At 40.5% G+C, this 24,967-nt stretch overlaps 1 protein-coding gene across 7 annotated transcripts in view; it reads left to right on the forward strand.

Annotated features, from left to right (window-relative positions):
- celf5a (cugbp, Elav-like family member 5a) overlaps window positions 1-24,967 on the forward strand; it is a 194,291-nt gene that overhangs the window by 101,728 nt on the left and 67,596 nt on the right. For all 7 annotated transcript variants that reach the window (XM_083559233.1, XM_083559235.1, XM_083559237.1 and 4 more), the window contains exon 3: window positions 10,540-10,588. In XM_083559233.1, coding sequence (XP_083415359.1) covers window positions 10,540-10,588 — 49 coding nt within the window. The remainder of the gene's footprint in view (window positions 1-10,539; window positions 10,589-24,967) is intronic.

The raw sequence follows: 24,967 nt of genomic DNA on the forward strand, positions 1-24,967 counted from the left end.
TTATACAGAAGACTGAGATAAAAGGTCAGCAGCTGTTCCACGTTGCAGGACACTAAAAGATCTGAGGAAAACCGTTTCATCTGGAACGCTGACCTTTGAGACGTCGAGACTACGAGAGACGGAGCTCCTATATATGCAAATGCGACATGGAGGATGAGAACTCTGAGCTTTTTCTTTTTCCACACGGCTGTCAGTTGCCTTTGGGAAGAGGAGAGTGTGTGAGGAGCCTTGAAGCAGACAGAGTTTTAGATGTCAGTGATGTCAGCAGTCAGTACCTGAGCCTCAGTGCTGAGTGAGTTTTACTCTCAGAGGATCTGATGGAATTCGCAAGTTTTGGATCCTGTCTTTCACAAGCTCTTATCAGTGCCTCCACACTGCTGCTGGGGCCTGAACACACACACACACACACACACACACACACACACACACACACACACACACACACACACACACACACACACACGCGCGCGCGAGAGTAAAAACGCTATATATACTGTATATATATAAACACACATGTACAGACACGCACATACACACACAGGAACATGTATTTATAAACACACATAAAGGCACATGCACAGAGATACACATACACACAGACAGACGGACAAAGACACATACGAGAGCACACACACACACACACACACAAACGCACACACGTAAGTGCATATACATATTTACACAGACAAACACACAAGTGCGCACACACACATACAGTACATCTATATAGACACACACACACACACACACACACACACACACACACACACACACACACACACACTCACAAGTGCGCACATAAGAAACACACATACATTCATACACACACACACACACACACACACACACACACACACACACACACACAGGATTCATCCATCTATACATACATACGTACATACATCTATACATACATACATACATACATACATACATACATACATACATACATACATACACACACACGCAATAATACATAAATACACAGACACACACATATAAAGTACGGGACAAACATGCGAGCTCTTTCTTCACCTCCCTTTCCAGCTCATCTGTTTTCTTTCCTTCCTCTGCCATCATTGTCTTCCTCCAGGAGACTCCAGAAAACAAATGAGTTCACCATTAAATCAAATTTAACCAGAGCCGGAGGAGGAGAAATCACTCACTGCTACGCCATCTCTCTCTCTCTCTCTCTCTCTCTCTCTCTCTCTCTCTCTCTCTCTCTCTCTCTCTCTCCCTCCCTATCTCTCTTCTACTCCAACACACACTCCTGCCCCCCTCTCGTCCTCTTTTCCTCCAGTCTAGTAGATTTGTAGGTGATTGAGGTTCCTGGACTGTCACCACTCAGCACACTTTATAATCAATAATTGGAAAAAATTAATAATGGTAACGAGACACGCTTCAGTGAAACGTTTATCTTGTGTGTTTGGAGGAACGCGGGAGCGCCAGCGTCGATAGCCTGCTAATTCTAGCGATGATCAGTGGATTATTAACGACCAGCAGATCGCAGCGAACAGCCTGTCTGTTATCTTACACTTCGACTGGCCAAATGTCACACGACTTTTATACCCACTCATACGCTCATCAGTTATTATATTGGGGGGGTTGTTTGTTTGTTTGTTTTGTTTTATTGATTTACACTGATGTATTCATGCATTTCGCAGTCCCATTATGGGCAATCCACTTCAAATCCATACCTGTTCCAACATGACATTGCTCCTGTGCACAAAGCCAGCTCTATACAATTATCTCTACATGGTTTGGAGATCTTGGAAGATCTTGATTGGCCTGCTTTAGAGCTCTGATCTCAACTCTATTGAGATAATGTAAGCAAGGAACCTTGAAAGGAAACCAGAAGGAACCTCAGTCTCATCCTTAGCACCAGATATTAATTCATTAGAGTTGACCTGATCATTATTTCTGATCAAAGGAATCAAATGAACTAAATGACTCAAAAAAAGATTCAAAGTACCAAATCACTGAAATGATCCGATCTTCTTAACACTAGTACCTGACTTTACTAACACCCTTGTGGCTGAATGAATCTCCACAAAATCTCCATGAAATCATTTCCCCAGAAAAGTGGAGATGATTATAACAGCAAAATGAAGATTTAATGTGGAATGGGTCGTACCAATCTTATGCTCAGGTGTGTTCATATAGTAAAATACACAAACTGTATAATTCAGATATCGAAGTCTACTAAATAAAAGAAAAAAACTCTTTATTTTGCCTTTGAGCAGGAAACTCGCAATAAAACCCCAGTGTTCCATTTGTTCATGTAGCGAAGCCCTGGTGTACGATTTCCCGCAACGGAAAGAGGAGGAAATGCAAAAACGATTAAACGCGTGTAATAACTCTCTTTCCAATAAGGCGCAACAGCCGTCCATTGTGTTACACAAATAGAGACGATGGAGTGTGATGAATCGATTATCGGTCCTGCGGGATTGATGCTCATTATCCCTGTGTGAATTTGTTGTTTTTTTGGAGAGGATTTATGATTTACAGACTACACACACACACACACACACACACACACACACACACACACACACATATATACACAGTATGTAATTGTTTTTGTAAGCCCATATTGGTAAAGAAGAAAAAAAAATTACATTTCACACATTTTACCCCTTAAACCAAAGCAGCGGTCTGACTCATAAAACAAAATCATTAATATCTCCTCTGCCGGCTGCTCTCCGTACGAGCCGTGGTCACACAACGCACAACACCAACAGTTGATTTATTGCGTATTTGTCATCTATGGAAGCGACCAGATGCGGTCCAGATTTGCTCCCAGCAGCCTGTAATATGCTGATTGTTCTGAATCTATATCCACCGAGCCCGGCGGTGTGTAATCAAATATTACTACAGGAGGAGTGTCTGGCTCTCGGTGGAAAATAGATGATCCACAAGCCACCGCTGCACAGCTGTTTACTCCATTCGATACTCTTTTTTAGTTTTGCCTGTAGTAAACGCTGTGATTATTTGTTAGGGGAAAAAACAAAAACAAGAATGAGAGGCAGGGAGACAGGTGGTGGGGATTCGGTTTACATAAAAAACAACAAAAAAACAACAACATAGGACATCAAATCGTACGCTGAGGACCTCTGAGATGCTAACAGTGTGTGTGTGTGTGTGTGTGTGTGTGTGTGTGTGTGTGTGTGTGTGTGTGTGTATACACATCATCATGATTCGGTCGACACACTGTTAGCGGGACCCCGGAGGATTCGAAATGTTCCACCGAGTTCAAACAACAGATTGGCAAACGCAGGGACGTCCGTGCTTTTGCTGAGCAAGGAACGCGTACGAGTCCGGGTTCGGCTTCTCCTGACTCCAGCAGCATATGGGCCCCGGTGCTGGGGTGGAGTTTAGACTGACGAAATGTCACTCAACTGAGAAGCAATCTTATCTAGACGTTGCAGGCATCTCTCTCTCTCTCTCTCTCTCTCTCTCTCTCTCGCTCTCTCTCTCTCTCTCTCGCTCTCTCTCTCTCTCTCTCTCTCTCTCTCTCTTTTTCCACCCCCCGTCTCTGTCTCTGTCTCTAACTCGTCCCATCCCCCTTTCCTCGGCTCACGAAGGCGGAGAAGACCGGCGAGATCTCTCAGGACCAGAGCTAAACGGTTTCCTTGACAACAGGATGAGTTATACAACTTGTAGGTTTTGCTTTGTGTGTGTGTGTGTGTGTGTGTGTGTGTGTATTGTATACACTACATAAACACCTGACTTTTCCAGCCATATGTGCATCCAAAAACCTGACCCAGACCCAAACCTGTTTCAGCATTTCAATGCTCCTGTGCACAAAGCCAGCTCCGTGATCTGCTTTCCATGGGTTGAAGTGGAAGATCTCCTACAATAGAGCTCTGACCTCAACTTTATTTAACATGAATGAATGTGAACACTGACTGCACCCCAGACCTCCTCAAGTCACATACATCATTTTCTTGATTTTACAAACTCAGTTGTGGATGAATGAACCTCCACAGATCTCCATAAAATCTAGTGGAACATCTAAGAAGAGTGGAGTTAATTATAAAAGTAAATGGGGACTAAATGTGAAATGGGATGTTCAAAAAGAAGCACAATCTTAAGCAATCTTATGGGCAGGTGTCACCAAGAAAAAAGTGCATGAGGCAGTAAAACAGAGTTTGTTCCGTTTTCGCTGAACATTATATAGACAATCGTATGGTTCTTCTGGAGACTTCGAATGTCACCAATTTGCATTCAAAAAAAGAGAAGAAGATTTATTTTGTGATTCAGGAAACTGATCTCTTCCATCAAACGTTCTTTTATTTACTGAAGTACAAAGTGCAGTTTGGAAATCTGAAATGTTTTAGTACTGAAATCAATAAAGCAGAATTCTTCTTAAAAAATAGAGCCCTTAAGCCTTTTGCACTGTGTGTGTGTGTATATATACTGTATATAAAATATACGGAGGTTGTAGCTCAGTGGTTAAAGTGTTGGCCGTTGGATTGGAAGGTCACAAGTTCAAATTCCACCACCACCAAGCTGCCACTGCTGGGCCCTTAAGCAAGGCCCTTAACCCTCCCCTGCTCAGTTGTAAGTCACTCTGGATAAGGGCGTCTGCCAAATGCCATAAATGTAAATGTATAAAGTGTGAAGATAAAAATAATGCCAACAAAGGGAGGAGCTCATGTCCAGCAACCCCATCACAAGCAAATTGGCCGTTACATCAGTATTTTATAGCAGGGACAATAACTAGATCCAAGTGTGCATTCGTAACCCGTGTTAGTAGCGACAATGAGTTTTCTGAGGGATGAAAGGAACACTCACAGCCTCTATTACAGGATGCTGCATATTGCATGCATGAGTTGTTTGTCTGTGATGTGAAGCCTTTCGCCCCCAAATGGATACGTCCTAAATATCTGCAGATCTGAAATCCAACAGCTTTAAAGGTGTTTAGAAAAACAAAGATCTAATCGGAAGGTGGGAGTGTAGTGGTGAAGGGATTACACTTTGCATCTAAAGGTCATGAGTTCAAATCCCAGCCACAACAATCTGCCTCTCCTGAGGCTCCAAGCGAGGCTCGTACACTGCAGAAAAATAAGCGTCTAAATATAGGAAAATAATTGCATAATTTAAGAAGATACACGGAAAACAAGTCCAACTCTCTGCCAGTGCAGTGAGATCATTTCATTTCTTGAAATCAGAAAACATATCCAAGCTTTAGAAAAGAACAAACATGCCTTCAAACAAGCATTAAAGCACTCATTAGAAGCGAAGACTAATCAACTTAAAACTAACGTGTTTATTATTTAAACAGTTTGCTTTACTTAAAACTGAGTGAAACGATACAAAAAAAACAGAGAACGAAAAAATCCCTCTCCATTTACAAATCATCATCATCATTATATATTCTGTCTTAAAACGGGACGAAGGATTTAAACTAAAAACAAGGTCACGGGTAAAATCCTGAGGATTCTCAGCGATTATTTATTCGAATGAAAACTGACTTGTAACACAGAAGTTACGATGCAAAAACAAAGCGAAATCATTACCTTCCCGAAATACTTATTGCAACATAAAACTTTATTAGTATTTAGTTTTTTACTGAAAACAAACTACAGAACAACTTACTGGAATAAAAAGCCGTAAATACTGTGTATAAAGAACAAAGTTCCAACAAATAATAAGCAGACTGGATCATGTTTAGTGACTTATTACGGCAAATTATGATTTGTTAAAAGGTTGTAAATAAATGTGTTCGCTTCGACATTAATCAAGCATTTGGAATAAATAATATTAAAGTTCTTAGTGTGATTATTGAGCATTTTTTATTAATATACAACCTTAAAGCCAGTTATTAGTTATTACAGCTACAGTGAAGTCTTACAAGATACGAGGCTTCAAATGATGGTAATTAAGCTCCATTTGCAGGTGTAATAAGTAAGAAAAAAAAGATCAATAAAATATAATAAATATATTGTATTATATTCCTAAAATCAGATCAATAATCTAGAAATAATATGGTCTAGACTGGATGAGGAGATAAATGTAAGTCGCTCTGGATAAGAGCATCTGCCCTAATCTCCGGGTTTTTCTCAGAGCAGGAACTGAGAGGCATCCCATGAACCAACTCCGAGTCAGGATGGCATGACATCTATCCCTTCTCCAACCCCCTCCCACTAACACACACACACACACACACACACACACGGTCTTAGCTTTGGCCCGTTATTATTTACGATGGATAAATTTATGGAATGAATCCTGTGAGGGAGGTTATTCAGTTCCTCAAGGTGAAAATGGATATGTTTAGCACTTAATGAATCCGGCCTGGCCCCTCTCCCCCCATATATCAGCATGTTATTAAGCTGTTTTAAAATCCCATTATGGTGTTTCTCCTTGAACAAGTCATGCTTTTATAGCCCTGGCCTGTCTTTAAAACTGACCTTTTTAGCTCGCCGTCAGAGTCGGACAGTAAAAGAAAATATGTTAGAGAGAGAATCCGGGGGGAAAAATGTTGATCCTCGCTTCTTTCAAAAAAATTCTCAGGGACATTTTACAAAGTTTGTGTAGGAGCAATGTTGGTGCAGTAATAATAATAATAATAATAATAATAATAATAATAATAATAATAATAAGGTGTTCACTGGCTGAGAGGGATGGCCAGATGTGGCATAAATCATAATTCTTCAGCAAAACTTGCCCTAATTTTGCCTGTGCTGCAATTTGTTATGAAGGATTATGAGCTCCTGAGTTGTTCAGGAATCACCATAAAAGTGCATCCAAAACTGTTCAAATCGATTATCTTTGAAATCTGCTTACTGTAGATGTATAATGGTCAAGTCGAGTTTATTTATATTGCGTTTCTCCCAACAGACATGGTCTCAAAGCAGCTTTACAGAATTTATGAATTAAAGTGAATGGTGTGTGTTTATCCCTGATGATGAAGACTGGGGGCGACTGTGGTGAAGTAAAAACTCCATTAGATGTTATGAGGAAGAAACCTTAAGAGGAACCAGACTCAAAAGCAGAACCTCATCCTTATTTGGGTGACATCAACAGTGTGATTATAGTCTTTAAACACTACAGAACACTGGAGAGTGAGAACTAACATGAGCACTGGAGTGTGTGATTATGACTGATGTTCTTTCTACAGTCTTATACAGTTAGTTGACATTGTGGAACCAGGAGCTACTGAGCAAATCATAAAATAGCTCAACATTTGAGATCATCACAGATCCAACACCAGCTTCTCCATGCCAGAGCCTTTAAACACTTAAGGAGGTCCAGTGTCCAAACTCCACATGAAGTGGAATCCAATTGGCACTGGTACGACTCTAGATGAAATGGGATGTTTGCGAGTTCGACATCTACTTCTTTGAAGGTCCATAATCTTCATGAGGTGGGACGTGACTGGAGCTGGAGCAACTTTAGGATGCCTCAGGATGGGGAGAGAAAGAGAAGCAGTGGAGAGGAATTAGCATAACTGCTGTTCATGATATTAACAGCACAAGTTGATAATGTGATGTGATCAGATGTTCTGGAGCACAAGGTTATGATGTGATGTGTGTTATGTGTAGAACTCGCTAAAAACATACGTCTTTAATCTGCACTTAAACTGGGAGAGTGTGTCTGAACCCCGAACACTGTCAGGAAGACTATTCCAGAGTTTAGGAGCCAAATGTGAGAATGTTCTACCACCTTTAGTGGACTTTGGTATTCTAGGAACTACTAGAAGTCCAGGGTTTTGAGATCTCAGGGAGCGAGACGGATTGTAGCGTGTAATGATATGGCTTTGACCTGATGCTGCTCTCTGGGGAATCATTTCTCTGCAGCAGTGGTCCCCGAAATACTGCAAACTATGGCTACCTACATTTGGAAGGGCCCTCTAAACAATGCCAAGACAAATTTTTAAAATATATTTTTAAAACTGTTTTACTCAAATTATATCTGTATTTAATAACAAAGGTCGACTTTTAAAACTAAAATGTCCCTCAGTTATTAATAAAAGTCGATGCAAACATTCTGAGCAAAAATCCATACCGATAGTTTTTCCAGCATCCGGTTTGCTTTCATTACGAGAGCGGCCTCTAGAGGTGAATCACTGCTGCCACATGCTGTTTGTTTTTACATGTGAGACTGCCTGCTGCACGGAGAGCGCTATATTTAAAGGATAAATTAAATAATATATATCCTTTATTTTAATAATGGATATATTCATATTTATTTCCTTTAGAACATTTACATGACTAAGTACTAATTATTTATTTATTTATTTATTTATTTACATCATATTTTTTGTGTTTGTAATGAAGTGCAGTACTATTAAGAAATACAGAAATATCACTTGAAAAGTGACGCTCATTAGTCTGTACAGTGCAGAACAAAATGATAAACTATTCCAGCATTAGGAGGTAAAATAAATACATTTTAAATCATAATACATTTTTTCACAATAATACCGGTAGTCACTCTAGGTCCCCTGGTGGTCTAGTGGTTAAGATGCAGCGCTCTCACCGCTGCGACCCGGGTTCGATCCCCGGTCAGGGAACCATCCCCAGCCACTCTTAGTGCCGGTCCCAAGCCCGGATAAATTGGGGAGGGTTGCGTTAGGAAGGGCATCCGGCGTAAAACATGTGCCAAATCAAACGTGCGGAGGATCCGCTGTGGCGCCCCCTAACGGGAGAAGCCGAAAGAAAGTTTAATACCGGTAGTCACTCTGGCATATGTTATTTTCTATTACAGACTCCCAATAAAGACAAGACAAATTATGAAGCCCTCACAGAAAAAGACAGATCTAGGGAAATCTTTTTTTGTGTACAGTAAATAAAGGCTATGGGGTTTTTAGCATGGCACCAAAAGCAAGGAGGAAGTGACACGTTGTTAAAAAAAATAATGAGAAAAGGCTACAGAAAAACTGGAAAAAAAGGAAGATGGGACACAAAGACTGTAGGGACACAGGTATCTAATCCAACAAATGCCATTCTTATCAGGTTCTAGTGGATTACTCTGAGCCTCCTAACCACCGAATTCTTTGCTGCCAGACACTCTGCACAGCCGAAGGGCCAGGAATCAATAGGGCTGCATTGATTTCCCTGTGTCCTGAGACAGCCTCCACTTTTATTGTTGTTGCATTTCACTTCGCCCTCACCGTTCCTGCCACGGCGTTACTACCGAGCATGCATAACTGTAGAAAACTTTGCAATTCAGACTGAACAACTTCTGGCTGAAAAAGTCAGGCGTCCCAATACTTTTGTCAATATGGTCTATCAAAATAAAATGGCTTTTTTTTCCGTTGATACTTTAATCCAACCTGATTAACAACTACATGTTTTCAAGCCTTAAATATTTGAACATACACCCTCGAAGCTTTTCTTTCTTTCCACTGTTGAGTAAGAAAACTTAATATACAGTTACATGGGAACAAACGAGCAGCAGCTCCTCACTAAAAAATGTGTAGTTATTATAGTAAATCTGTGTGTATACAGTCTATAGAATATTGGGGCTGTAATTCTTGCCGATACGATACGTATCACGATACAAGGGTTGCGATATGATAGGTAGCGATACTGTAAGTAAGGTGATATATTAGGATATTTCTTATTTTAGGATATAATTTGAGAAAATCTCAGCAAATGAACCTAGACTTAACATGAAACCTGTGCCAGCCTTGCCCATATCACACCTCAGTGCCATCAAGTCTGCTGCCATGCGTGAACACAATTAGTATCATTGTATGTAACGAACGTGGTCATTTTGTACATATATTTTTTGACCATATGCACGTTAAAGCTTTACAACTATTATGAAGTGGGATCGATGATGATGTTAATGATGATTGTATTAAATTACTATTATTACTATTAGTATTAGGCTAGTAGTAAAAGCGCGATCTAAGCACTAACTAGTGTTTAACACCTGAAAGCTACAGTTGTAGGGAAGCAAGAAAAGAGTAAGAAAGACTATTATTTCTTCTATAAAGGTAAAGAATGCACTCAGGTAAGGAAACACAGGCATGTCCTGGACCCTCACAAGTGCAGTCCGCTCTGACGTGTATATCGCGCTGTTCTTTACGCCACAAACGAAGCTTTGTTTATAAGTGCAACCACGAACGGCACTTTGTTGTTCCTGACACCATTTTTAACACGATTTTAACATTTTCCCTCAAAAATAAAACAAGTTAGCCGACACTAACATGCTAACTAGCGCTAGTTAGTGCCCTTATGCTAGTACTTCCTGTCTCAAAACTAAACAACTTTCGTAAATCCTAAATCTTTTTTTTTTTATATCCATATTGTGTTTTTTGAGTATCATCGAACAAAATAGTGCAATACTCAGGTGTATCGATATTTTCTTACACCCCTATAGATTACTTATGTGCAGTCTTGAGAGTGTGCAAGTGATTTTAGCCAAAACTTCACATGACTTCACATGACTAGCCTGTGTCTTTTATATATATATATATATACATACACAGTGTTTGCTACTCTGACAATTTGTCAAGTCTGATGATATTGGTGGGAATACAAACTAACCCCTTTCTCTTTGCTTTGTTTTGTTTTTTCACAGATGACTCGCCCCATCCAGGTGAAGCCGGCTGACAGCGAGAGTCGTGGAGGTACCCAATCCAACGTTTTTTTCTTCTTTACTTCTGATGCCTTAGTTCTTGGCTATTTTTTCTTCTCTTTCCTGCAGCTCTTGCTCTCATTCAGTTCCCTCACTTGCATTCCATCTCTCTGATGGATGCCCAGAGTATTCATTTTAATTAAGGAGGCTGCCGTTGTACTGAACGGAAAGGAAAGGGGCTTCTGCTGAGTGTCTAACCTTGCTCCCCCTGCCAAGCCTATTAACGACACACTGTAAATTAAAAAGTAATTAGCTGGGATATTGGGACGGGAGCCCTGGGCCCCTGAGCTCCCAACTAGATGTCTGGTCAAGCAGAGGGGTATATTGTAAACAAGAGGTGTAAACGCCGGTGGGAAGTGGGAGTCGGGTGGAGGAGGATGAGCCGCTTGCCAAACAATCAATTATATCGTGGGTTTTTTGCCAAGACCTTCATTACGTGCGGGTAATTCGGTATCTTTGGAACTCTGTGCTCTACTCTTGTGCTTTTTTTTGCATGTTGATTTAATGCACATGTTTCATGCATTAACATTGGTCTTATCAAATGTAACAAGGTTTAAATGCTGGTTATATCAATGTCGTATTCTATGTTGTTCCAGTTTGGTGCAAATCTGGCAGTGTGTTGAATGAGTCCAAAACGTCTGCCATTTTAGCTTCCGGGTGCGCTACCATCAAATGACCCATCCCTGTGGTAGGTAGGAAGGCAGGCCGTACTCTGTGAAGATTGATACCCCATAAAGCCCCATTGATTTTACCATTGTGAAGGTGTGTGTTCGCATTAACCACAACGTTCAGCTGTCTTTGGACTTCCCCGTGAGCGGCCGGTTTTAGCACTCCCCAGACTCCCCTTGGCCATCCTCAGGTTTCCTTATTGCCTGACTCCTGGTGATTCTGCTGGAGATGGAAAGCGTGCTTAAGCCAGACCCAATAGTTACACATCATCCTAAAGAACAGACCTGAGTAGCACCTCAGGAGCAATCTAACACCAATGTGACCGTAATGGTTTTGGTGGGGGGGGATTTCAAAAGTATCTTGAGTTCTGGCCTGTAAATTCCTCTGTGCTCCAGCCATTAGAGAGTTGATTGAAGGATAGTGTCATCTGTGTGCTAATACTGTCTCTCCGCATCACCACGTCTTGCTCTTCTTATGCTGGATGATCTACGTAAAAGTATTTCATTATGGTTTTTGTACAATTACGACGAAATGACACCAGGGACGGACGATTGTCGTTCTTTGGGCTGGAAGAAAGTTGTGTCGTGTATGTAGTTGGAGCAACTACATTCTAATTACAGTATCATTTTCATTAAGTGAAAAAAAGGTCATTATACTAATTCGAATCAAAGGTCCTACTGGAGAAGACCTTCAGAAAACCTTGAGGAAACCATAGTCCATCAGAATTATCTGTCTCTAGTTATTAAGACTGTAAAGAATAATTTGATGAAATTGTCTTCCTCATTCAGCAGTCCCTGCAGGTCACATACAGAACGATCTCCTCTTGGTGTTATCTTGCTGACACGTTGCCTGCTCGCATTAAGGCAGCGGTGCATTTTCATTAAAAGTGCCGCTGAATTGCGCAGCTTGAATTTATGACGCTGTTTTACCTGCGTGGGACATGTCAGGAGCACGCGATTATCGTTCCGGCGAACGTTAATCGAACCCGAACGTTCAGCTGGCTTCCTTTTTATGTGTTATGGAGTGAAAATGATAGACTTGGCAAATAAATATTTTCTGAGCAATGAGAGCTTTTCATTCTACTCACTCGGCAATTCATAGTGGTGGAAAGCATGTGGGAGCTTCAAGCTTGGAAATTAAAAATCGCAGAAAACTTCCAAAGCACCGTCCGTTTTCAAGATGTGCGACTGTATGTTTATTGCAAACGATTACATCCCTGGATGAATTCACACGAATTCCCCACACACACACACACACACACACACACACACACACACACACACACACACACACACACACACACACACACACACACACAAACACACTCCGTTCCTCTCTCCCCCGAGGCTTGGCTATGAAACTGATTTTACTTTCGAGGCGAGGCTGATGACTGGTGCAGGCTGAATATAAAACTGGTAGCTATTACAGTTTGAAGGGCTGTTCAGTGGCCCCTTTGAGACCTAAGAGAAGATAAATCAGTTTCAGTCCCTTATGATCTCTTATAGATTTTTGCTCCGTCCTTCTGTACCAAACTACCGAAATCCCTCCGTCCGCTCTGTTTTGAATTTTCAACATCTTAATTTGAGCTTGTTGTCTGTCTTGCAGTCTGCAAGTTCATTTCTAGGATTTCATAACATCTTAAGGAGCTGTCCATCACCAAGACATAATGATTTCCATCTGAGTTTTATCCCAGACACACACACACACACACACACACACACACACACACACACACACACACACACACACACACATATTCCACTCATGGCCACTCTTTTGTGTTTGTGTTAGCCATAGTCTGAAGGACGGAGGGCGGAATTGCTCGCGCTCACTCACTCAGATGTGACAACGAGGAGAAATTGACCATGGACAGCACCAAGGATCTGGATATGCTTTACTGCAATAATGAGTCTGTTGTAAATATTGTGGCCATCAACACATACGTGTAACAACCAGTGTTTTATGCTGGTAAACAGGAAAAACCCAAAGGAACCATTTAGTAAGCTAGGCTTATAAAATCTTAATTAATGCTTAATCACACATCAAGAAAAATTTTCCTCCTGACAGAGAAGCATTTTTATTAAACCCATAGTTCTACATAAACACCTTTACCACATGATTCACATTTACATTCACGGCATCTGATCCAGGGTGTGTTCTTCATTTAATGAGCAAAGTCTCACACTTTTTTGTTATAAATGAGCATTTTATCTTAAAACCTTAAAACTATTATATTCCAAACGCCGTCAGCTGCTTCTTTACTCTTTTCTGGTGTCAATAGAACATCACAGCTGAGATGATTTTCAGGTGGTTAGCTGTGTTTTGTCGCTTCGTGGACTGATTTACATTCGAACGACGGCTGTTATATTTATTCGTGATCTACAAGTGGCAAATCCTTCAACAAAAAGACGTCACATGACAGTCAACTCGATATCTGACATCCGATAGAGCTAGTTGGAAATACATTCTAAAGGTTTGTGCACCATAAGATTTGCTATGTGCAAATTTTTTGAACATCTCGTTCCACATTAAGTTCCTATTTGCTCTTATAATAAACTTCTGACAAGGTTCTGCTAGGTTTTGTGGAGATTTGTGCTTTAGGGTGTTAGTAAAGTCAGGTACTGATGTGGTTGAGAAATTGAGGAGGCCTGTGGTGCAGTCAGTGTTCATCATTCATCATGTTCAATAGGGCTAAAACTCTATAGCAGGAGATCTTCCTCTTTAAATGTATGTAAATCAGCTCTTCGTGGTTCTGGTTTTGTGCACAGACGCATCGTCATGCTGGAACCGGTTTGGGTCTCCTAGTTCACATGAAGCGGAAATTGTTTTATACAAGTGTGTGCCTCCAACTTTTTGATGAAGAACCACGTATGGCTGGAAAAGTCAGTTGTCTTGGTGATATAGTGTATGTGCAGGAGCTGAATTCATAGACTCAACAATTATAGCGTATAATGCTGAGCTGCGCTGCTCAGCCTTGGCTGGGAAAAGGGCAAGCGAGGGGTCATGTGCTGGAAGCAATGTGTGTTTTCCTGAGGAGAAGGAATCCATATTTCCTGATATATTCCATATATATATATATATAATAAACTGGCAGAGATAAAAGCAATGTTAATCCGTCATATAACATCCAGCACTTCAATATATTCTTACCTTTAGGCATACAGTGAGCCGACACACACACACACACACACACACACACACACACACACACACACACACACACACACACACACACACACACACACACACACACACACACAGAGAATCCACAAAGCATACGAAGTGTTAATGCAATGGTAAAGACCTTGGAATTCTAAGCACCATGTTGTTCAGCACCACCATGCTGCCATTTCTGAGCCCTTAAGCGTCAACATTTACATTTTTGGTATCTACACCCTGATCCGGCGCGACTTACATCCAAGCAGTTGAGGGTTAAGGGCCTTGCTGAAGGGCCCAGCAGTTATGACAGCTTGGTGGTGCTGGAAGAAATGAACTCACAACTTTGTGATATGAATTGCACTACCACTTTCATGCTCTGAGAAGCCCATGCCTAAGGATATGAAGTGCTGGCTGTTATATGACAGATAGCATGGCTTTATATTTGTCAGTCTGTGGTGGTGCTGGAAACTTGGTGGTCTCAGGGATTTGAGCAGCTCACAGCTTGGTGGTGCTGGGATTTGATCTTGTGATCTTCCAGTCCAGAGTCTAATGCCTTAACCATTAAGATATCACCTCCCAGCACATAAAAGTGGTATTACAAAGTCTTGAGACAAGTTTTGTAACAGCAGATGGCAGCACAAGGCTGCACACACAATCACAGGGAGCACTGACCTTCAAAAAGGTCAGACACCTTTGACACCTTTGCGGAGATCCAGCACGAATCGCAGAAGGTGCTTGACATGCTTAGAGATGTAAAGACTAGAAGTGTCAGGAATGTATTGCTGTGCAATGGGAATATTTTAAAGGTTATAGTGTGAAAATGTAGAAAGATTAAGTACGTATTGATAACTTTTTGATTCCACCTTGTAATTTAAAGTTGCTATGGAAGAGGGTTGCTGCCAAACGGTGGTGTTCCTGTGAGATCATATGGTATTACCCAGTCACTGCTTTTGAGTTTATTCTGGTGTTTATATAGTCTGTGTATATGCACGCTCCAAATTTATACTGTATTTGGATTTAAACCTGGACTTGATGCAAAGCAGTTTTCTTTTATTTGGAATCAAAAACGCAACCTGTTACATTGGAACTTTTGTAATTGGTCTCCACAAGCAATGTGCATGTGGCTGTTTTGAAAACATGCTCGCTTGGGTATTATTTTGCATCTTTATATTACTATTAGAAGCCCTGACCAGGCAGGTATTAACCATTTATTTCTTTTGTATTTTTTATTATTATTTATTTTGCACAATAATAAAATATATTCAATAAGAAACAGGACAAAAGCGTACAATCCAAATGCTGCAAACTCAAAAGGACTTATTTCAAGACTCCGCCTAAACAATAACGAAACAAAAACAACGAATAAATGAATGATAAAAATTAAATAAAGAAATTAATTAATTAATTAATTAATGATAAAAAAAATAATATTTAAGTGTAAATGACTGCAAAATAATTACAATAAAAATACCCATGAATAAAATACTCCCAAACAAATATCATACATAAAGTAAATTACAAAAAGAAAAAACAAAACAAAAAACAATCACAAAGAAGCACTAAGATGATCTTTTATACATAATTTATAGCATGTTTAAAAAATTATCTTTTAGTTTTTTTTGCTAGATGGGATAAACCATTCCATACTCTAATCCCGATAAATCTTATGACATAATGGCTTTCTTCAATTGAGAATTTTAGGAATATTAAGTGACGGTGAACCTGCAAATTTGATATAAAATGCAGCATGTTGAACTGACTTGAATATATCTTATACATGGAAAATATTGAAAAATATTAATATAATAAAATATAAGGACCAGAAGATTCTGAAATAAAGAAGAAGATGAAGTTTGATCTGGTTTCAATCCTAAAAAAAAAAAAGGTTTCTGAAAGATAAAGCTTTTTTGGAGAGTATTAAATAAAAATACTCATCCAAACTGTTACAATATGAAAGATGTGGATAAATTAAACTACAGTAAACCGTAAGAAGACACTTTAACGTAACAAGATGCCTTTACCAGTAGATTTATATATTTCACTGCTCATGGAATCAACCTGTTCCCTCCAACTTAAAGTCTCTTCAATAAAAACTCCTAAGAATTTTGTTTACACTTGAGGCACCTCGATAGACAGAACGATGCAGGAACGGACTTATGGATTGTGCTCTGCTGTGTGCTCTTGAAAAAGCCGTCTCTGTGCTTGGAGCTTCAGATCTGACTGATCGTCTTCCTGAAAAAACGAAGGGCATCAGTTGCACCCTGTTGTGTGCAATTGTGAAATAAACATTTTTGCATTTCTATCTGTATTTTTTTTTTTTTAAAAGCACACAAATAGCGTATTCATAGTCGATGCATCGAAAAACTCAGTGACTAAAACAGCAGCATTAGAAGATGAATAAAGAAGATGCTGTTTTATTGATTTTAGATATTATATATCGCTATAGTAATACAGAGAGTCAAATTTAGAACTGTAAATCATTTATTTTCCAGGATTCAGAAAGGCCATGGTTATCCAGGTCCACTGTTTTTTTTACCCGCGGTCCAACGCCCATGCATGGTGTTCAAATAACTCTCATATAACTTTCATATAACTTTCATATAACTCTCATCCTCTGCCTTGTTCTCATGTTCTCTTGGCTGGAAAAAAGAAAAGACAAAAAAAAAATAGTAAGATCGCAACAGCAATTCTCAAATCCCAGAAGACGAATGTTTAGCCATGACCCTTATTGATACAGAAAACATATATATATATATGTACCATCAGAAGGATATCTATCTAAGGGAGAAAATAGATTAAAAGTGTAGCGTTGAAAAAAAATGCTGCTTGTTCCTTAATGTGAAAGCTGGCTCATAGGAGAATTTTCCACCCTGTGCAGCCATCCAACGAATCATGCCCTTTTAGCAGTACGCCTACATCCTCTACAGCGAACACACTCGGAGAAAAAGATGCACACACACACACACACACACACACACACACACACACACACACACACACACTGTTTTAATTGCACGCATGTAAAGCAGAGTCTACGAATTCATTTTACCTCCTGTGCAGGACTGAGCATGGGGACCACCAAAGGTTGCTGTTGAACACAAGAAAGAAAGGTCAGAAATCATGTTTGGTTTTTCCTCTGACTGCGAGCTAATTCCACCTCACAGATTGTGTGCCTGTAGAGGCGATACGAGGCAAAGCGAGGCAGTGCAGCCAATGCCGGTGCAGGAGAATCACCACCCGGTTGCCATCGTCCTCAATAAGAGGTTCTCAATCCCTTATCACCATCACCATCTCCTGAAGAAATCAAACTCGCCATCTCATCCTCAGGCCAAAAAAGAGTGTGACAGGATTCTACCCAGGTCCCGGGGTACTCAGGATCTAATCATGTGCTTAACACAGTACACGCCTTGTTCGTGCACGAGCGTGTGATTCGCATATTAGCACATGTCTATACGAAGTACACACCTTTAAACCTTCACTTGAGTAAATGTACAAAAGTATTTGCCCTCAAATCTACTTAAGTATCCAGAGTACTATGATTTATTATGGCTATAATGTTCCCATTATCATTTTTGTCACGAGACTCTTCACCTTATGTGAAAAGACTTTAATATTCCTTATAGTTTTATCCCTAATGAACAAGCCAGTGTCAACTGTGGTGAAGGTAAAACTCCCTGAGACTTCATGAAGAAGAAACCTTGAGAGAAACACATCCTCATCCTCAACACAGAATGTCCATTTATTACAGTTCCATCATTGTTCAGGTGGACTATTGAGTGACGGACACTTAAATGCGGTACTGTCCATGGTCCTGAACCACTGTAGCAGACTGTTGATATTAATTACAGTCCAAATCCATCCATCCTGAAATTGATCTCATTATGCTCTAGAATTATTTTTTATTTTAAACGCATCAAAAAAAATTTATTCAACGAGTGTTTTAGATCTTTGAAACGTAGGGAATTGGAGTGTGCTGAATTACGGGCTTAAAAAAAAAAACGCCCCAAAAAAGAAACTGCAGGAAAAAGAGAAGCTGCTTAGGAGATATTTCGACCATTTCTCTCTCTTTCTCTCTCTCTCTCGTTCTCTCGTTCTCTCTCTCGTTCTCTCTCTCTCTCTCTCTCTCTCTCTCTCTCTCTCTCTCTCTCTCTCTCTCTCTCTCTCTCTCTCTCTCTCTCTCTTTGCACTTTAGCACTATGTGCACATTTATATAATCGAGGTTGCAGTTCAGTTTGCATTAAAAGGTGTGAATGTATGTACCTATGATGATGGATATAATTACCCCCTAACCTCAGGCTTGAATGTGTTTCATTTTCAACACGGGCAAAAAAAAAAAAGAGTGTATCCACTGAATTACTTCCCTTTACAACAGGGGGTCCCCAAACTTTTTTTCTGTGAGGGCCACATAATGTGTCCTTTCTTTAATTACCGTTTGTATGTAACAGAAAATCACATGGATTGGAGTGACTACCAGTATTATTGTGGAAATTTTATTATGATTTTAAATGTATTTATTTTGCCACATAATGCTGGATTAGTTCATTATTTTGTTCTGCATTGTACAGACAAACGAGTGTTACTTTTCCAGAGATATATCCCTTACTGAAAGAGCATTACTTCCATCATTGGGAATTATTTTCCATATTCTTCTTTATTGAAATCGAAATATGCATATGGTTGGTGGGGGAATTTATTAAACAATTAGGCTACGGTAATAACTAAAGGTCAAATAATAGTGGATTTAACTGAAACCGATAGCTAGGTTGGATTGTACTCGCCGATTTTTTGCATAGATACGCGATAAAAAACTCAAATAATACTCGGTGTAAAATAGTACTGAACTTTATTACAAAATATAGATATGATATAAGTAAAATGTCTTTTATGTTAAATATGTTTTTAAAATATGTCCCTGGCGTTGTTTAGAGGGCTGTTCCAAATGTGGGGGCCTAGTTTGGGATCCCTGCTTTTACAAGGGAAATCGAATAAATGCCGTTTCTGTACATGATGCAGAATCTGAAGCTGAAACACAAGAACCGCCCGCAAGTGTAGCACGAATCCCTCTCTAGTAATTAGAACAAAAATCTGTTGGATTTTTTACATGTAATATTCAGTTTTTTATATATCAGTTGTGATTAAAAATCCTTGAGAGATATTGGAAAGTGAGCGCAGCGTGGGGGGAAGGATGCAATAAGCCACTCAGATGGTGCCCGAGCTGAGCGGAATGTTCCGGAGGCTGCTGTTTCACGTGCTGCGTCTCAGTGCGGCTCTGCAGCTCAGCAGCTCTAATCTCCTCCCATCTGCTGGTGGAGCTGCTATCCCTGCACGGAGCCCAGACCCTGCTCCACCCCATCTGGGCTGCTCATACCTAATGTCTGTATGTTTAACTGTGTGGGCGTGTTGGGTAATATATATAGATACACTATACACTAGAGCTTCCCATCGCACATTTATTTCCCATTTGCTTTTATAATAACCTCCAGTCATCTTTTTCTTTCTGTTGATTTTGTGTGTATCAGTGCAGTTCCTACATGTTGAGAATGTCTGAAGTCTGTTGCACATTTTGAATTTGAGGGCATGAATGCTCCTGTACCTCTTTCCAGGAGGCAGGAGAGTGATATGTATATATATATATATATATATATATATATATATATATATATATAGTGTTCATACTGTATATTGTAATACATGTGTGTGTGTGTGTGTGTGTGTGTGTGTGTGTGTGTGTGTGTGTGTGTGTGTGTGTGTGTGTTCATTTTAATACTGTATTCTCCTCTACAGTAACAGCTGGGACAGATCCACAGGGACTTGTGTGGGGGACACACACCATAATTGAATAAAAAAATCTGCTGTACTTTATATATATATATATATATATGTAATGTGTAAATGTGTGTGTGTGTGTGTGTGTGTGTGTGTGTGTGTGTGTGTGTGTGTGTGTGTGTGAGATCTGATGTGCTTAGGGTCGAGTATGAGCTCTTATACACTATATAAAGAATAGAAAAGAGTGTGTGTGTGTGTGTGTGTGTGTGTGTGTGTGTGTGTGTGTGTGTGTGTGTGTGTGTGTGTGTGTGTGTGTGTGTGTGTTGTGTGTGTGTGTGTGTGTGTGTGTGTGTGAGGGCCAGTAGGTCTATACAGGCTTTAATGAGGCGGCTGCATATAAAGGAGCATCATTATGGGCATGAGAGGGAACAGCCTGGTGATTGCTGTGATTTGGCTCTGCTCTTTCTGACCCAGCTGGCCAATCAGAGCACCCCGAAAGCCTCCTTCAAAATCACATGCAATCAGCAAGTCGGTAGCAAGCGACCACCGCACACTCCCCTCGACAACATCTGTACCCCAACATCAAGAGACAATCGTACCATATACAAATACGGGCTGCAAAACGACACACTTTTGTAGTTTGCGGTGTTATCCAAATAGTCTCGTTATATGCGGAAAACATCATCCGTACCTACACTGTGTTTCAAAAGTATCGGGACACCTGACTTTCCCAGCAAGATGTACAGGATGAAATAAATAAATAAATGTATAAATAACTGGAAAAGATGCCTGTCCCAATACATTTGACAATAGAGTGTATGTAATGCCATCTAAAAGAAAAAGATCTTTCTCCTTTAAATCCTATCACTTTCTCCCTCTTTTGCTCTCCTCATTCCTCAACTCTGTCCATCTGTCTGCAAGACCTGCCACGGATCGTTTACAGCTCCATTATTTATGATGCCTGCCACATGTCCAAAAATAGCCCAGCGGCAGACAGCCGTTAGACCTTGGAGCAAAAACACAGGCCTGCTTGGGGGCCATCATTATGCTAAAGTCATGCTGCTTTGTGAAACACAGCAAAGTGGCTCTAAACACTGCTTACCTGCTCTGATCGCAGGGTGGGTGGGGGTTAAATGGCTAAATGAGTGTCGAGGTAACGGGCAAACACGTTTCGGAGAGCTGGGAAAAGCAAGGAAGGCATAGAGGAACTCATGAGTCAGAATAAAAAAAGAGTGGAAGAATGCATGGACGAATGGATGGTGGAACTCATAGAGGAACACATGGATTACAATGAGAAAAGCATGGAGGACTGCATGGAGCAATGCGTTAAAGAACTCATAAAGGAATGCATGGAGGGATGCATAGATCACAATGTAAAAAGCATGGAGGAATGCATGAAGGAACACCCAGAGAAACGCAGTGAAGTTTGCCTGGAGGAACACGTGAAAGAACGCATGAAGGAATGCATGGATGAACTTGTGGATCACAATGGAAAATCATGGAGTAATGCAAAATGGAACACATGAAGAATAGCATGGTAGAACTCTTGAAGGAATGCATTTATTCTCTGCTTTGCTGTTATAATGACCTCCAATATTCTAAATATTTCCACCAGATTTTCTTCAAAGTGGGTGTGGCTTAAATTTGTCCAGATCATACAGCTACAGGATTATTAGTAAACTCGAACACTGATATCAGTTGAGCAGATTTGGCATGTAATCAGAGTTCCAGTTTATCCCAAAGGTGTTCTCCCAGGGGTTCTTCCACATGCTCTCTGTATGCTTATTTGAATTGTGCACTTATTTATTTATGAAGGCAGCGTGTGTGGCGACGGCTCGCTATTATTACGAATCTAAACGTTTTTTCTTCAGTATAATGCAATCGTTGTAACACATCACACACACGTGCAAGTTCCACGAGGTTAAATTTAACTATAAACCATCAAAAAGCGCAACATGAGGTTCATTAATAAATTCAACTCCGTAATCATTAGAGTCCCTGTGGTGGAAGTGAAATAACAGATGCTGTTAGATGTAAATAAAATCAAACCAATACCATGTTTATCAGTTTCATAAAACACAACAGTCGGTTTATGGTGTTTGAGAGACATATGCATGTTCCTTAAGTTCTTATGCACCATGTAACAGTATAACCACACAAATCTATAAATGTCCAGATGTTCCATCATCATAAAAAAAAAAATCCTTCCTTAGCATGAAGAACAGCTTCACCCGGTCTTCGCAGAAATACTTCGTAAAATTTGCCAAAACTGTTTTTCACTAGTCAGAGATTTCTTTCTTTTTTTTTTCTTGTGATGCAGTTCATCTCAGAGCAGTTCAGAAGGATTGAGGAGCAGTGGCAGGGAAGGTCGTTCCATGATCGATATCACTCCAGACTGTTTGTTATCTAAGTAACACTTACAGAGTTCAGACGTTCTTGTTGTACGGTGAAGTCGGTTCCAATGAGCCGCAGTCCAGACGGAACTAAGTATGGAATGGGAGCCGTGTTGGTTTAGAATTCCATTCTGTTTCCGGAACCTTCCCTGCTCCACCTCCATGTGTGAGTGTGTGGGTGAGGGAGTCTGATCACATCTTCTCTCCTGTTCTCCATCTTACACAAGTTTTTGTTAAAGGGGTGTGAAACACGTGAAGGTCACAGAAGACACTGTAAGGAAAGAAAACCTGAGCTGCAGCTGATTCACAGATTGCTTTTCTCCTAATAAACACGAAGCAAAGGATCCAAACACAAAGGCAGCTCAGGGCTTCAAATCCCCTCATGCCCCACCTTCAGCTAGCGGAACCCTGACCTGAAACCTGAACCAATCTTTTACAAGTACCTGGACTTCAAAGCGCACTTTGATGCAGGACAGGCTCATCGGCGAGATCAGAGCTGAGTGGCTTTTCTCTCCACGTTAGATTCTTCCCGACTAATGACAGAGTTGCACTATCATGAAAAAGTCAGCAGAGATCTCGGTGTGAGAGAGGACAGACGTGACGAGCCAGAAGAATTATTACACACACACACACACACACACACACACACACACACTACAAGGCATTGCATATGAAACACAAACACACCTCAGGCCCTTTTTTTTATCAGAACCTTGTATCATAATGTTTTGTGTGAGTGTGTGTGTGAGTGTGTGTGTGTGTGTGTGTGTGTGTGTGTGTGTGTGTGTGTGTGTGTGTGTGTGTGTGTTCTCATGTGTTTTCAGCAGACATTCTTCTAAAATGCCTCTTGAGGTTGAAGAATGAATGAAGAGGGATCAGAAACAGTTCCTCCAAATTCTTTACATTCCAAGATCCTGATGGTGGGCTCTCGTATAAGGTTCTCCAGAGGGTTTTTTTGGGGTTCAGGTCAGAAGACTTTGATTTTATGCTCAGTAAACAATTTCTGTGTCCTGCTGGGAGGTTCAACAAAGACCAATTTGAAGCTTTTAATCAGATGCAGCAGTCAGGTGTTTTAATTCATTTTACACCTGTTGAAATTGGTTAGAGTTCAGGATGCAAAAGATCTAAAGGTTAAACAATAAAGAAAACATTTCACAGCTTCTTTGATCCGGGGAGCCAATATTAACGGAGGGCTCAGTATATATTCAGAACGAGATGCTGATTTGCTCAAGGATATTCACGAGGCATGCGATCTCATGCAGCCTCTCTTGTTATGAGCATATTGTACGCCAGAAAGACAGCTTAATCCAGCACTGAGTGATTGTTCTTCTGCATCTTCAAGCTTGACATCGATGCGGATCGATGCAAATACAACGAGCCGGGCTTGTTCCCACTTCCACTTCCTCTCAGCAGTAACAAGCACCACCATGCTGATGCTGATGTTCTGCATTGATTTAAAAAAATAATAATATCAAGCAAGTAAATAAGTAGAGTCCAAGGCTTGGTTTCGATCCACTGACGACATGGGAGTATATAAGAGGTGGAGATATACAGTGAGCTGAAGTGATGTGATGGAAGGAGATGAAGACCTTGATGACCGATTTGACCACTCAGAAATATTAGCTAACGGCATCGCTAAAGTCACGCCAAACAGGGCACGTGACACTGCTACAGTATATTGACGCCGCGTGACGTCGTGCGACGTCGCGTACCTACTAAACACACTAAATGACAAAATTCTAACATGTCGAAAATCTCGAGAGGGTGAGGGGAGTGGAACACCGGGTGATGTGGTGACATTACGTGATGTCACTGTCCCCACCCTCTCGGACAAAATGGCAATAACAGGCATGTGAATTATCGAGGACTTAAGAGTTTAGTGGAAGTAGAAGCGCAACAGTAAATGCACTTGGAATTCTCATCAGGAGGTTGTGAGTTTAAATCTCAGCACCGCTACTCTACCAGTTCTGGGCATTTAACCCTTTTATATTTACAGAATTTTCAGATGCTCTTATCCAGAGTGTTAAGGGCTTTTCTCTACTATTGCAAGTGGTAGTGCAATGATAAGGACCTTGGGACTCTCTTGTGAGTTCGAATCTCAGCACCACCACGCTACCATTTCTGGGTCCTCTATATTTACATTTATGGCATTTGGTACTCTTATCCACAGCGACTTTCAGCTGAGCAGTTGAGGGTTAAGGGCCTTGCTCATGGGTCCAGCAGTGCCAGCTTGGTTTTACCACAGAGCTACCTCCTCTCACAGTGGCTGTATCTGAGCGAGTTTCTTTATAATCCTTCCCTGTACAGAAGCTGAATCGGTTTTCTGAGTTAAATCTGCTCTATATATCACATCGAGACCGATTCCTCAGGGCTTCCAGGTTGAG

The sequence above is a fragment of the Silurus aristotelis genome (assembly GCF_946808225.1).
Source record: "Silurus aristotelis genome assembly, chromosome: 13".
NCBI lineage: Eukaryota > Metazoa > Chordata > Actinopteri > Siluriformes > Siluridae > Silurus > Silurus aristotelis.